At 44.5% G+C, this 16374-nt stretch overlaps 1 protein-coding gene across 5 annotated transcripts in view; it reads left to right on the forward strand.

Moving 5' to 3' along the window:
- Positions 1 to 9183, forward strand: part of TDP1 (tyrosyl-DNA phosphodiesterase 1) — a 984975-nt gene extending 975792 nt beyond the window's left edge. For 4 of the 5 annotated variants that reach the window (XM_085626518.1, XM_085626520.1, XM_085626519.1 and 1 more), the window contains one exon: positions 8828 to 9183. In XM_085626518.1, the coding sequence (XP_085482644.1) occupies positions 8828 to 8901 (74 nt within the window). In that variant the 3' untranslated portion in view covers positions 8902 to 9183. Of the gene's footprint in view, positions 1 to 8787 lie in introns of all 5 variants that reach the window. The other variant, XM_085626517.1, reaches the window with a different exon arrangement.
- Positions 9184 to 16374: the final 7191 nt, after the last annotated feature.

Consider the following 16374-nt stretch of genomic DNA (forward strand, 5'->3'; position numbering starts at 1 on the left):
CATGAGCAAGAATGACAGGAATAAATCTCAGCAGTAGGTGTTAGTGTTTTTTCGATCAGTTTGCTCGCAATGGCCATGGCGCTGCATCTTGCAGTTTACCGGTACATCAAAGAGATATCGCACCAGCTCAATGAAGAGCAAGACACTTCATTTTTTTAGTGCTGGGCCTATATTCTTAGGTTTTTTCACATCTTTTCTTCCATTTTAAGTGTTTTTGGTGTCAGCTCAAGCTCTAGCTTGAAAACTAACACAAGTTTTTAAATAAGCATGAAAACATAACTTGCTGAAAACGTTTGCTTTATTTCTTCTTTGTGTTAGGTTATGAATATAACATTACAACTGAATGCACTTAATATGTTATCTAGTGCAACTGTTATTTACCTTTTGACTTCTGTGGACCCCCACTGAATCAATACTGGAAACCAGGAAGGTTTGCCAAAGCAATTTCTATGATTTGAACCACAAAATATTGCAACAAAATATAGAAACGTGTAGGTTAAACAAAGACTCAAATTAGGAAATGTTTTATTTAATTCACAAACAAAAAAGTGAAAATCTAGATTTTAATTTTAATGGCAAGTTCGGGGAGTGTTACATATGTTAGTTTTCTTTCTGAAAGTCATAGCGATATGCTAGACTATTGCATATCGGTTTGGCTTTTTGGATCGTAATGCACACATTTTTTTGAGTCCACCAATTGTCCATACTAGATTCTGTTTGGATCAAAATAAGAAAATCAATGTAATTTTTAGCTTCCAGTTTCACATTCTTTCACATTTACTGAATATTATGATACTTTCAAGTTTCAATTGTGATTTTTATGTGTATGTACTTTATTAACCTGATAATATTATTTAATTTTCTAAGTTTTAGCAGAGCCCCTGAATAGGCATCGTGGACCGCAGGCTAAGAACCACTGATCTGTTGTAAATATGTGGTACAACGTTTGTACCATACAATGACTGCCATGTATGCCACCTGCAATACGGGCTCACTAGGTTTTTTTGGTGGATGCACATTTCCATGACAAATCTCCCTTCTGGGACAATAGTGGTATCTGCATAGGAGGAGCCATGATTGATTGGGGCCCCTGTGACTCCTGCACACCTGAATTCCGTAGGGGAGCTCAAGTCCTGCGAGATGCTTTGGGATGAATTTGGATTGCTGCATACTCAGCAATGGTGCTACACACATTTGCATCATTGCCTGCTGAGCAAACTGGGTCCACAGCCCTGACTCAACCCCTGTAACTCAGTGCTTTCTTACACTTGGGGTCAGTTTAAAGGCATGATGTCCGTATTTTACTATCTCCTGATTTGCCACCTCTACTCCCAGCCTCAATTGATGAGAAAGATTGGGCAGATCTCTTGGAGGCCCTGGAAATTAGAGAGTCAGGGAGGCACGGATGAAGTTCAGTCTTCATAAGATCCTTCAGGGCTGGTACTGGACCCCTGCACGGCTTCAGGTTGCACGGTTGCTCCCTCACTCTGCTTGCTAGCGATGCGATTACCCGCCCTGTGATACAGCTCATATCTTATTGGCTTGTCCTGTCATCCCCACCCCCCCTTCTGGACAGGCCCAAAATCAGTCTTACTCCCAACGGGAAGCAAAAAATGTCTGCAGTTCATGAGTGCCCCCAAACCGCGGGTGCTCACAGTGGTTGCAGACAAACTCAGGTGATTAGCTGCAGATGGCCCCGGCGGCTGCACTCAGCTGGTGCAGAGTCTCTTGCTCACTCTCCCAAATTGACCCGCGGCTCTCTATCCTTCCTCCTGCAGGGTAAATGCCCAGTTTGCTTTCAAGTGGTGGAATGGCTGCGACAATACGGTTTTGGGCCCCTCACTTACGTGATGGAACACTAGTGCTCTCACGACATCCTCCCTTACCCAGCTGGGTTTGTAGAGTAGCTCGCAGTTCTTGGTGCTTCTGGTGACCATCTTTGGAATAGGGGGTCACTATATCTCTTGACACATTGGCTCCTGCCAGCTCGGCACAATGAAGTTTTACTCTCTGACCCCACCTGGCTTACGAGATCACCGCCTGCCACTCCACAATGTCACGGCCCTTTCCACATGGCAGTCTTTATTATGGCTTCCTCCTGGCATCTGAGGTCGCTGACTTCAGCACTACTCAGGGCTCTGACCCAAAGGGCGCAGTTCGGCACATGGTTCAGGTAATGTCTCCTGGCATACGGGGGTAGCCAACTTTGTCCTGCACACAGGCAACGACCCGTGCAGCAGTCATTACTTCACACCTCACAAAGTGAGTCCACCTGACAGGGCTCCCCATTGGACCTTGCCCCCTCCAACGTTCTCTTTTTCCTCACAGGGCACACTGGTCTTGGCAAGCAGGTAGGCACTGGTGCCCCGGGCTCCAGACTAGGTGGTCTTGGATTCCCTTGGTGATGTCCCCCCACTCAGCAGAGAGACTAGTAGGCCTTTGACGCCTCAAGTCCTGGTCACAGGCAGAGGTCTTGCAGAGCTTCCCCTCCTCGCACAGCCCATTTGGCTGTAAGGCAGATGACAATTTTGGGGTTCTCAAACTTCCCCTTCTAATAGTCCATTTCCAGACTCCAAATGATATTTAGGGTCTGAGTCTTTGATGTTTTTTTTTGGGTTCTGCTTCTTTAGAAGTGTCTACTCTGTTCTCTCTTCCTCTTGAAAAACAGTCAATCACAGCAGAACTGACTCCAAAGCTCATTATCCCACAACACAGACCATTGGAGTGACTAGCATTCACACCTGGATGTCAGCCACAGTGATATGTACATAAAAATGTTAGCCCAAAGCCCCCAGCCCTACTTCTTATGATTCTCTTATCAGCCCCATCTCCTTCCTGAGAAGTGCCCAGGTCCCTTCCTAGTGACCTTTCACTGAATCAAAGAGCACACTTTGAAGAGTACAACGGGGAACCTAACTATCCCCCCCCCGTGTGTGTCCCACACATCTTACAGGAATGCAGCAATACGCAAATCCAGCATTACTCTACTTCCTCATGCTTTCAAAATTGAACCCAGAGTCCTCCATGTAATGTACCATTCAAAGGCACACTTGCACCCAGTGAATGTATAAAGCATACACACACTGCACAGCACTGTATCCCCCATGTATTGTACCATTCATAGGCACACATACATCCAGTGCATGCACCCAGCATATGCATTTGACAAGCACAGACTGCACAGTAATACTTCCTTCATATACTGTCCCAGTTACAGGCACACATACACCCAGCATATGCATTCAACATGCACGCACTGCACAGCACTACATGCTGCAAATATTGTACCATTTGCAAGCACAAGTACACATGCATTCCACATGCGAACACTGCCTAGTACTGTCTGATCCTTGTACTGTACACTTTTCAGGCACACGTACACCCCATCGCAAATACACCACTCATGCGCTGCCCAGCACTACAAACCAAACTGATAAAAGGCCATGGGGGGAGTTCGAGCACACAGCAGCAGAACTGTACAGAGAGTGAGCCTTTAGGCCTCAGTAGCCCTGGTTAAAAAGGATCTGTTTACTCCTACACGGTATGCTGCCACCACCGCACTTGTGCTGCTTAAGTCCTGGTGAAGGTGGTAGCCTTCCACCACTATGAAGGTAACGATTTGGGGATCCCTGCCCCTCCAACAACACTGCAATCCATGAAACAGGCCTATGTAATGGGGCACAAACATAACCCGTGTTTTCCTAATCAGAATTAGGGAGCCAGACATCAGTAAAGTTGGGCACTCGGGAAGGGTGTTCACATCCATTACCACACAGAGCACTTTCCGTCCCGAGAGAACACAACTCTGAAAATCATGCAGGACACCATACATACTACGCAAAGGCTACGCATCAAATCAGTACCCTTCCGGCTACACATACCACTCACTTGATCACCTAGAAGCACCTTGATGCCTCATCGGGGAGGAAAGCAACATACAAATGTAGGAAAGCTGTATACAGATGTTACAAAGTAGTACCCTGCAATCCTGAACATTTGTGTGGCACACAACAAAAAATGAGCACTCTCTTCTTGCTGTAAGCATTCAAAAGTATTCCCATATGCTGGTGGTGCATACCCCACTGAGTTGTTACTAGGGTTGGTATCTTCACTTGCAGGTTGAATATGCATCTCTCAAAATGCCATGGTCCTTCCAGGGACACTCTCCTAATGCTTTGCTTCGTACTTCTAGAGCAAGTAACTCCTGTATTTAAGGGTGCATCAGTAAGGTGCCAGGTCTACCAACTAAAACTTTTTTCAAAATCACTGTGTGCACACTTGGAATGACTCAAACCCCTGCCTTCAAAGAAAAGAAAGCTTGCTGAGGCTGGTGCCAATGTCCTGGCATGTTTTTACACACTTTAATGGGGGTCGGCAGTTAAAAGCCTATGAAAACGAGTTGGAAATCAACTGTTTACAGTGGTTTTCAGCTCATTTTCCATGCCACCGTGTGATATTGGCTCCTCACTGGGTGATTGTGTAAAGGGAGCTGATATCACTGTCACACAGTTGCACCGTGTGAGTTGGCAGGACTGTAGCACGTCACTTCCACAGAAACATCCGGTTATTTTTCCCAGATTCTACTTTTCACTCCCTTTGTCTGACGCAAGGAAGGGTGTAGTAAAATCTTGGGTCATTAAACAAGGATCTCTGCAACAAAAGCACAAATCCTATAATGCTGTTCCCAGAATTTGAACCTGTGACATGCAGGTTACACTCAGTGCTCTGCAAGGGGCATATTAACCCTTTTATCAATTTTACGAGGATTTAATCCCGCAACCTACAGATTAGTCACAGAGCAAGGCCAACACTGTGGAAGTTGTGCACTGCCCTAGACCAGACACGGGCTTGCAAGAAAGGGAAATGAGAACGTGTCACCATACCAATATTCTCTCTGCTGAAGATTCCAACCCCCACACAGGAAACCCCATATATCATTATTTGAGATATTCTCTCTGTACAGCAAGTTCTGGGTTACATTAAAAAAAATTTCCAGCATATCATTCTAGTCCACATATATAAGGCCATACCTTGTGTTACATAGGCCATGCCGCTTATGAGGTTCCTTAATTAGCCTGTTTGTTACAGCTATGCGTCCTTCAGAGAGGCCCAATTTTTTCATCCTGCTTTTTATTCCTACTGAAGACCCAAACGTTGTTGGTCTGGGCTCATGTCCAGTGTAACAGTGAATGACGGAGAGTCCTTGCTGTCTCTTAAGGGTCATCAAAGATTATGTTTAGGTTTCTGATAAATAATTTGGGATCCATGCTGGCAGCTCATGCATTAGTCGAAGGTAAAAGAGAAAAATGTTAGAGGGCCTGACTCACAAAGCCCATATGTAAGTTGGAAAACTGCTCCCAAATAGTTGCTTTTATGGCGTGTGTTAGAAATGGAGTCTCTAGTTGGTAGTTGTTTGCACCCTGTACAAATAGGGACCCCTACTCTAGTCAGGGTAAGGGAGACACAACTAAGATAACCCCTGCTCCTGCCCTTGGTAGCTTGGCACGCGCAGTCAAGCTTATCTCAGAATCAATGTGTAAAGTATTTGTACACACTCACACAATAACACAGTGAAAACACTACAAAAGGAGTCCACACTAGTTTAGAAAAATAGCAAATATTTATCTGAATAAAACAAGACCAAAACGACAAAAAAATCTAACATGGTTCCTCACCAGGCTGCATTACACAGCCTGGTGGGGAAACATGCCCAGGCCCCCAGTCCTCATCTGAGTACCAATCCACATCGCTCAGACCCATCACAACGCTGCATTGGAGCATTGTAATTGGCTTAGCAGAGCAACTCACAACACTGCATTGCAGCGTTGTGATTGGCTATGGGGAACCTGGTTGCTTCCTGGTTCCAAAGAAGCAGAGGAGAGATGCTGCCAGCCTACGAGAGGTAAGCGGTATTTTTTAAAATGTTAGTCTTTTGTTCCCCTCCATCACCCCGCTTCCCTCGCTCCTCCACCCTCCCCCTCATTCCCTGCCAGATGCCACTGGGGTAATATCTACATACAGTCCAAATCGCTGGAATATCTTCTATAGTTCTGGCACGCATAGTACTTATGGTGCTGCAGTGCCAACATAAATCCTCCTACATGATCACAAAATAATATTTCCTGCATATTTAGAAGCATACAAATCCATTAATTGTTATAATACCTCTTATTTGTGTTGCATTGAAACATATCACGTGTTCACAGCAGATTGTCAAACATCCAAATTACCATTTTTGAGAAAAAAAAACGTACTTTTCTAAAGTCAAGCCATTGTGGTTTACTGTTGTCGAACGTCCACCCCTGAACCTAAAGTTGAGATTGCGCCAATTCTACTTTATTATGAGGATGTCGACACTCTGAAGAACACTTCACAAACTTAAATTTCGACCTATCAGAAAATGGAATTTACAATAAGAGACCACTTTGTGTGTGATTTAGTGGCGCAAAGTTGAGCCAAAGCTCTTGTGTATCGTGACCAGAGAGTTCAAGGCTGAACTGGCGCCAACTGAAAGGGCTGGCGCCCGCGGGGGTTGTAAGAAACCTTCCACGGTTGACTGGGAGGTTGACAGGTGCAGAGACACCTGTGCCTTGTGCAGCAGAATCTTTCCTCCTTTGAAGCTGGCAGACAAGTACTTTAGAACACAGCCCTCCCTTTGCTCTAGATGAACCATTGCACAAACAGCTTTGTAGATTGCTACTATTAAATCTGAAAAGGGTACTCTACACTGAGTCATCGGAGATGCCAGTCCCATCAGACAATGAGAGCTTTCCGCACTGAAGCGCTTTTATCCAGTACAATCGCTGAGACAGTTATGAGCTCTATGTAAAGGTGTCCAGCACTAATGCTAGTAGCGGCAACAAAATAAAATCCTTAGGCAGACATCATAGTTGTGTGGGTTGTAGATTCCATATGAATTTTGCAGTTGACCGGAATAGGAGCGACCTGGACAACAGAGGCCGGACAACAGAAACAGATTAGTGAGCAAGACTGGCAAGACTATATATATATATATATATCAGGTAGGTGTAGTGAGTGTAGAGTCCAGGTGGGAGGACCCAGTGTGTACTCATAACTCTGTGAGGACAAAGAGGAAGGGCTACAAAAAATCTCTTTTACCTTCGCACATGCACTATTACACAAGAAGCATGCGTGTGGTCATTGGGGGAGGGGGCCTTTTCAGACACACATCCGCCGCAACTCCTGCTCAAATGCACCTCCGTCAGAACCGAGCTGATCCAACAGTTGGCCTCTGTTGGGTGACATCTGTGGGCCCGGTGCTTGCCTCTGATCATGGCAAGAATATTTAGTGTGTCAGAAGTAAATTGCACAGTGGTTCATCTTAGCGTCATGTTTCACTATGTAAAGAATTTTTCATTGTTTCCCATGGCATTTCAGTGTATAAATCTTTGTACTACCAATTGACTTGCCAAATTCTGCTTTTACTGCAGACAAATGTAAGTACCTCCAACACAGATCTGTTTATGTGGCCTGGCCAATACCACTGACATATCCAGATCCTCTTGACACATCTCTAAGTGGTCTGGCCAATACCCCTGGCAAATTCAAGTACAGTCGAAACAACTTTCTTTACATTGTCAGGACTACACCACTGGGAAATACCACCTACAGATTTAAATGCCGTTGACAATTTGTATGTTTACTTAGTTTGGCCAATACCACTGACAAGTTCAAGTACAGTCGATACAAATCTCTTTAAGTTGTTGTCAGGACTACACCACTGGGCAATACCATGGACAAATTTAAATGCCGTTGACAATTTATATGTTTACACAGTTTGGCCAATACCACTGACAAATTCAGGTACTTCTGATACCGATCTATTTATGTGGTCTGGCCAATACTGCTGACAAATTCAAATATTGCTGAAGCAAAACTGTAAACCTTACCTGTCCCAGCAGTGCTGAGGAGCACAGGAGAGGAGAGCAGTGGGACGCATTTGAGAAGAACATCACAATGAGTGTGAAGAAGAATCAAGAGACAAAAGAGTGTGGGGATATGAAAAAACAAATCTGTGAAAGATTTTGTAAAGAATGCAAACAACGCACAGTGACAACGAAAGTGGGTCTTGGTAGGAGGTGTGTGCTGGAAAGACTTAAGAGCTGTATTTGGAAAGGATTGAATTACAGGGACACAAGACTGGAAACTAACATCCCTGGAATGACTGTAATCGAGACTAGAACTGCCATCCACACTCGTCACCAAGTGGCGCTTTTTAGGGTTCTCATTTCAGTAGTTTTATCAAGCCTCATATTCACACGCGCCCTAAATGCTGCTGTCCATTCTTGGTATTGAGAATGCGTCAACACTGAAAGATGCTCACCACGCCTGCAATTGCTGAATGTCTTATTGACATGGTGACGCCTAGTGGCCACCGTCGCCGTGCAGGAGGAATACTGCTGACAAGCCCCACATGAAGATGTATGTATTGAATGCGGGACAACAATGCTTTTTTGTAAACACTCACATCGGAACTGTATTAAGTAGGGTCATAAATGATGGGACTACTTGGGAAGGTATCTTGGGGGTGTGGGGTTGATGCTCCTTCTAAAGAGATGATCTGGTAACCTGCAAGCGGATCCTGAGCTCAAATCTGGTAGTGGATAATTCAGTCCTCCCAAATGATAGAAACAAGCAGTGCAGAGAATGGGCTGTAATAACTAGTGTCTTGGCGGCAAGCAATGATTCAATTTGTCACCGGTGCTATAATGTCATTAATGTACTATATATAATGCCTGTTGTGCTTGTCCAACTATACCATAAAAGTGCATTGCTCTTGACTGTTGCTCCTTCCTCTGTTGTGCAGATCGGCCTTGGATTTGGAATATCCCCTATGTGAATGCACCAGATACTCACGGGAACATCTGGTGTCCTTCATGATCAACTCGTACCTAGGTGGTCGGTGCACTGCGCATGTGGCTCAACGATGAGAAGCAAAAACAGTAATGGAAGCGAGCTGAAGAAGAAGAGGAACATACAAAGACTCAACCTGCTGCCAGGACGCAGTGGGTTAAATGTGTTAGCTGTAGAAAAAAATAGGAAGTCCTTGGGCTAAGAAAAAACAAATTTGCTTACAGTACCCGAATGTAATGATTTTTTTAAGAAACCTTTCTATATATTTTTTTGTAATATTTAATAAAACAGTGAATGGATTCAACTGGCTACTTTTGTAGGCTGAACTTTGTTAAATTTGTAACACTATTCAAAGATTGTCACATGTCAAAGCAATCTGATTATTTCAGATTAGATCACCATTAAGTGCGTACTTATAAAATGTATCAGATGGACGGGCGATGTGATTTCCCATTGATTCATATTAAGTTTAAGAATGTTAACCTGCCCTTTATTTAGATCTGTAAAGTATTGATCCTGTTTAAAATGTCTAAACAACACAGTGGTTCATCTGGAACTCATTTAAGAAAAACAATTATTTATTTTGCAATGGAAATCGCTGGATACATTAAATGTCACTTTAGTATAAAATTTAAGTAGTGGAAATTGCAGCGTGCAATAATATTACAATAACAGCCAGCCTTTCAGGTAACATAATACGACAACTTAATGTATAGTATTTATTCTATAATAGCAAATATTGTCATTACACTTCATGAAAGAAAAGGTTGCTCTGCGTACGCAGTGAGAAGAAACCACGAAGAGAAAAGTGATGAAGAAACAGTGTGTTCATATTAAGCTCATACCTGCAAACTAATATCAAGTGACTTCATTTCTGAATCAATCATATGGTTAAATCTAGTTGTAGGGACACAGCACACCCTTTTTTCATTAAATGTAAGGACAATATTTACCACTGTATAATTTATACTATACATTAAACTGTCAGATTGCGTTACCAGCAAAACTGAGAGTTTGAGACCCCCCATTCAGCTGGAGAGTGCTAAGCATGTGGTGCACTTTGGGGCGCACTGTCACATGCATTACTACATCATCGAGTGTAGTGCACAGTCGTTTACAGACAGCACATTTTCCATTGAAATATCCACTACATTTGCACAGACATGCAGTTTTACTGATAAACCCATTTTTCAAACAAAAGGTAATGTGTGAAAATCGGGTTTCACAAATATTTATCATGTGTACAATACCAAATATAGTGCCTTGATTTGTTCTGATCGTATTAAAATCTGTTTCCATCAAGCTTTAGAATTACAAAAAAGTGATTCATGTGTTCTTTCCTAACTGCTCATGTATTCTGAATAATCTAAGTTCATTTACAGATGTTTACATTTATGTTTTATTGTGTGTTAAATGTACACCCTACGGCATTTCTTTTCACACTCTCTGTACCCCAGCAAGATTGTCACATCGTTCATTTTACAAAATTCGGACACTTTGAGGTCAGAGAAAGAAAACATAAAACTCCAATGAATAAGCATCAATTTGACATAAGACATAACATGACATTTGACCTCTGTATTTGAACCACAGCGGATGTGACAAATGAAAACAAAATATGAAGGCATCTGTATTGCCAATTCACCTCCTGAACTTCAGCATGGGTATTTTGGTGGTGCTGCAGCACCCCTATTTTCAGCGCCTATGCTCAGACTTCTTGGTGGGAGTTTCCTGCGTGTTCGTAGCTGTGGGTTTCCACCAGACAGGGATTTCTGCCCCCACTCACTATTCTGTAAGATCATTCCCTCTTCGTGGCACCATCGAGGTTCTGTGATTAGTGTCTGTGCTGGTACATCCAGCCCCTTCCTTCAGAATCATTGCATGTCAAGCTGACAGGCCAAAGCTGTGACATCAGTGTGCAGTAGCTAATGAACAACACCTGGGCGAATGCATGGTTTTGCCACTTCCAAGTTTGAACTCAATAGTTCCTCCTGCTGTTCCATGGTGTAATTGGGATGTCATGGCTGTTTCTTTTTAGCGATGGTGTTAATTCTGCCAAAATCCAGAGCTTAATTTGAGCCGGTGGTTTCCGGTGCTTGCCACTGGTACTTAATTGTCGACACCAACACTTGAGACAGTCTGACACAAGGTGGCGCTGTCTGAATCATTTAAGGATAACTGCAACAACGATTAATTATTAATTCAATATACATTAAAAATGACTATTACATGCAGCCCAAACCATTCTTATAGCTTTGGGGCTTGGAATAGTCCGAATTGTCACACCTGTAGATGTGTGATGGTTAGTAGTTGTGTTGTTACTATCATTGGCAGTATAACAGGGCAATCTGTGGTGCAAGCTGCAGTGACCTTTAGACTAAAGCCCTCGCACTTTATTTTTTGTTTTTTTTAAAACAAATTAAGCACTGCTAAAGTCTTAACTCGAGGCCATGACGGCTTGGCCAGGATCACAGTATTGGAAAGGTATGGAAGCCAGGCCAAGAGCACCTGACCCCGCAGCCAGGCATGTAGCCAATCACATTACACCCATTTGTATCACGTGGTTTAAGAGGCACTCCCGAGGAGATACATTGGCTCTTTGAAGCTCATTTTGGATTGGTCTGAAATCATCCCTTTTGGAGCAAAGATCTGTGACACCTGTGCAAGCATCTTGGGACAATTGCACTCTTCAAAAAACTGTTTAGAAGCCCAGGACTGTGCACTAATGCTGATTTACACGCTACATACATTTCAAACATTTTCATTTAAAAAATGTACCAACAATGGCATTCAAACTAACTGCACATACGTTTACCAATGCAGCATTATTACCGTATACTTGAATCACCTCATCCTACTGCCAGCTCTTAATGCTCAACACAACAGTAGCCCAACACAACAGTATATGAACAAAATAGGCAATTGCAACATACTTAAAGTGTGGTACTCAAGGGGCTTATGGATGTGACATTGGTAGTTGCATTTGGGAGGACTGGATTAATGCAACTTGGAACAGCAGGATCAATTCAGGGGGGTGCATGTTTTTCCGGTGCTGCAATGCGGCGTATTCTGGTGGTGGGTGATGAGTGGCCACTCATGTCCGTACCCCTTGCCACTCCTCGTTTCCTGGTGTTCTGAGTAAGGATTTTGTCTCACATTATCGTTAAGCCTGAGGTTCCCACCTGTTTGATAACATTCCCATCTGTTACAAGTTTTGACATAATAAGCCAAGAAGCATTAATTAATGTATAATAGTGTGGCGGTTGATTTAAGAGTCTTAAACTTCAGAGAACCACTGGATCACGTCTTCTCAGATCATTGCCAAAACTCCTATAAAGGATTGTTGTAAGTGTGTGCCCATGTTACATGGTCACGTATCCTACACAAGTATAGAGATTGAGCACTGTACCAATGGCAGCGCTTAATTAGAGCTGGTGGTTGCAGGTGTGGCCCACAGGGCACTCATATTCTGGGGACTGGCACTTATTTTCCCTGTACAGTCTGATCCAGAACAAAAGAAAGATAAACACAAAAGAGGAACGACTGAGAAAGAGAAAGACGGGATAACACTGACATAGGAAGAACGCGGGGATGACAAGGCACATCAAGGAGTGAGATAAAGAGGTGGCTAGTGTGTGGTGGTGGATTAAAGAGGCATGGGGTGAATTCAAAACTATGCAGCCTTGTTATTCGGCCCCCCCAACATGCAATAGTGCCTGCCAAGGGCTTATGAGCAAACCCTTGGACCCCACCACTTATACTTTTACAAGTTAAGCACTGATTGATGGAAACTACACAAAGTAGCAGGCTCTTATGGTACACACACAGAAATTCTCCGGAAGTAATACTGTAGATGATGATTCAGACTTGTTGAAAATAAAAGTACAGGGCTGGATTAGCCATTTATTCCACTGGGCATTTCCCTGGGGGCCTGCAGCCATTGGAGGCCGATTTTTGAAGGAGGAGTGCTGCCGCTTCTCTGTCCAGCTTCCTGACGTTTGTGACAGTAGGCACGACAGACAGAGAGCGAAAGAAAGCGAGATTAGAAAGAAAGTTAGGTTGAAACATTTTTGTCAAGGCTGCTTTTGATTCCCAGCCTGGCCCTGAAGAAGGACAACCTCAGAAAAGGGAAAAGATGGAAACCATTCAGGTAGGACAGAAGGTGAGAAGGAAAGATGGAACAAACAAGGGAACAAAGTTTTACATGCAAGCCGGAAAGAGCACTATAGAAAGCCTTCAGTGGATCAGGAAAGTGTGAGGTTAGCCAGTTCTGGTGGCCTAGGGGACTAATGCCTGCAGTGTAGGGGTCTGTGTTCGATCACATGGTCACATGTTCAAATCCTGACGGGTCCACTCGGCCTTTCAATCCTTCTGAGGTCAATAAAATGAGTACCATTGAGTTGGGTAACAATAAACATCTGCTATTCAGCCAAGATACCCTTGGGTAAACGTGCGCTTTACAAACACACGTTTTAGGTTATGAGGTTCTTCAGGGCTATGGAGAGGACTTTGAAGCCAGGAAAGCACCACTTTCAAACTCAGCAGACTTCAGGAGGGATGCGCTATAGTTCCCAGAGCCATATTGCTGAGGCCAGACTGTAGCCTTAGGCATGTACTGATACACTGGTGCCAGATCCCGTATGGTCACATGATTTGAAAGCTGTGAAGAGGTTTTTAGTGCTTCTTAAGGTGGTGGAGACACTGGATGTGAATAGGTGACATTGTAGTGAGACAGCTTCCCTACTCTTATAACGATCACATATGTAAGTCGAGCATGAGATGCACTATCCACAGAAACCTGTCATTGGCTGTTTCTAAATTGAGAGAAATAAAACCAATGGAACTACCAAAACCACAGTCATAAAATCCAGAATGATTGAGAACATCGAAAAGAAGAGGCTTCTTGTCTACACTGAATCTATAGGCCATACGTTATTTTGGTTAATAATTTGTAACAATGTGACAATATGTATATAGAACATAATCTATTAAGACCTTACATGTCCTTACTTCTGAAACTATCAGAATTATGAGGAGTGCAGGAGAGTAGGATCTGCTTCTTATGGTTACCCCACTTTTTGCTGATGTATCACTGTTTTTGACTTAGACTGACTAGGATCCTGCTATTCAGGACCCCTCTGTCTGCTTTCTCCTCTTTATTAATTGCATGTACTCTAGGTACAATCCAGATTGGATACTTGGGTACCCTTATCAGTCCCTAGTATATGGTACACCTTGTACCCAGGGCATAGGTACCCCAGAGGTCTCCCAGGGACTGCAGCATGTATTGTGCAACCCCTGAGAGACCATTCAAAATGGCATCACAGGTCTGCTATTGCAGCCTGTGTAAGGTGGTACATGCACCCCTTACTTAGATATAGGTTACTTATATCTATTCTATTCTATTCTAAATCAGTCACCCCTATGGCATGCCTTATCAATCCTGAAGGCAGGGTGCTGGGTTTTATGTGAGAGGGTGCCCCTGCATGAGCAGAGCCCCTCTGCAGCCTTCAGAACCTATTTTCCGGGGTTGTCTGTGATGCAGCCAACCATATATATATAAGTGCATTATAACCTCGTGGTAAATGCTAACTTTAAAACGGCTGCTTAGAAACATGTCGTGTTTGGTGTCAAACACCTTGGAATCATACCTTTCCGCCAGTAACTGGCAGGGGAGGTATGATTCCATCCTTCTAGAGGGACTTATGTGAAACACCGGTACACCCGGTACCAGTTTTCCAGACTTGGACATCACAAAATGGATGGTGCCAGCCACAGACACAAGTCTGCTCTCCTGCTGCTGAGCCAAGCTCGAGCAGAGGAAGGCCTGACAATAGATTTCCTGTCACCGGGAGGTGTGACCACCTCCCAGACAGGCTTTAGTGTATTGGGGCTGGCTGGATGCACTCTGAGAGTGCCAGAAAGTGCACTGGGGGCACATTTGGTGTCCCTGTGCATAGTCTAGCTCAAACCGGTTGCAGGAGCCATTTGCTCCTGCTCTGGTGTGAAACTAAACAAAGGACGTGGGTGTACCCACCCCTCTGTCCTGACACTCCCATAGGTTGGTCTCCAGAGTTTGTTTAACCCCTTCCTTGGATATAAAGTAGGAACCCTGACTACAGGACTGTAGATTTTACCTGGACTAAACTCTGCAAGCAGAAACCATGTACTTCGACAGTCTACACTTCGCTGGACGACAGAAGAATCTCCCTTGGAGTAAAGGAGTTACTCCCCTGCAGCAGCAGGCACCTTAACGCATCCAACCGGTTTGCATCTCCCGAGCTCCTGAGGACCCCGAAGATTTCTGCAACACAGGAGGTGGGTTCCCAAGCATCTCTGAGGTAGATCTGCTCTCTCAGCAATCCTGAGACCAGTATTCCTCGTGGGGACCGTGTAACCCGAACCCCTGTGCACCGTGTACTTTTGCAGCAGCATATGCTTTTTGGCGATCCCTGAGGCTGTGCTTTGGGCTACGTGTAGTCCTGACCCCGAGCATTATTTCCACCGAAGATTTCCAGCCTACACTCCATAAGTGTTCCGTGGGCTGGTATTTTGTGATTCAGCTTGAGGTCCCTTCACGATCCCTTGTCTGTTGGCCTCTGGGTCCCTGTGAAGGTAACTTTGAAATTCCTTGGGCTTCCCTGGTTGCTCCAGACGTGCCCTGATTCCCCGTAGCTTGGAGAGTCTCCAGGACCTTGTTGGTCCTCACCGTAATTTGTTTCCTCTGCCCGCGTGGGTTGCCGTTGCCAAGGCTTGTTGGTGTTCACTCCGGACACTGAACCCCAGCACTCGACATCCTTCGTGGGACAGCTTAGCTCCGGACTTTGGTTGTCGTCGACGTCTCCTGTTCCCCGTGGCTGCAGAGTCAAGCATCCTATCTTCTCACCTGAAGCACCCGACATCGGTGGGCATTCGTCTACTGAGCCCCTGGTCATCCTGAAGTGACCCAGACTCTGTCCCCTCTGCTTTCAGGTTCTTCTCACCTCGGATCCAGGCTTGGATTCCACCGAACACTTTTCATCTTCCCGTCAGCAGCACTTCTTTGCATCACGCCATTGAAAACAACAAGGGTTTCTGACACCATTTGACCCCTATGCACTTGGCTCCTCTGGGATAGGTAACACTGGTACCTCGGTACTCACAAGGGTTCTGGCCTTAGAACCTTCTATGTTCCAAAGGGTTTGCTTGAAGTCCTCTCCGAAGTGTCCTTAAACTGTAATTTTCCGACCGCGACTTTCCCATAGAGTTGTACGTAGCTCGCGTCTGTGTTCTCACACTGCACCCTGCCTCCGTGGGTTCCCTGTGTCACTCCTTTGGGTGGTTCCTTGGGGTCCCAGCGATTCTACGTGCTCTAGGCACTGTGTTCAGTGAAGTCATTGTTGTTATACCATTTTTTTAGTATATGGTTCGGTCTCCCCCTGGAGCCCGCTGTGTATTGTGCTATTCACTGTCGTTCTATTGATTCAGTATTGTGTGCCTGGTGCTCTAATCTGATACAGA

Source organism: Triturus cristatus, chromosome 9 (assembly GCF_964204655.1).
Source record: "Triturus cristatus chromosome 9, aTriCri1.1, whole genome shotgun sequence".
NCBI classification, from domain to species: Eukaryota; Metazoa; Chordata; class Amphibia; order Caudata; family Salamandridae; genus Triturus; species Triturus cristatus.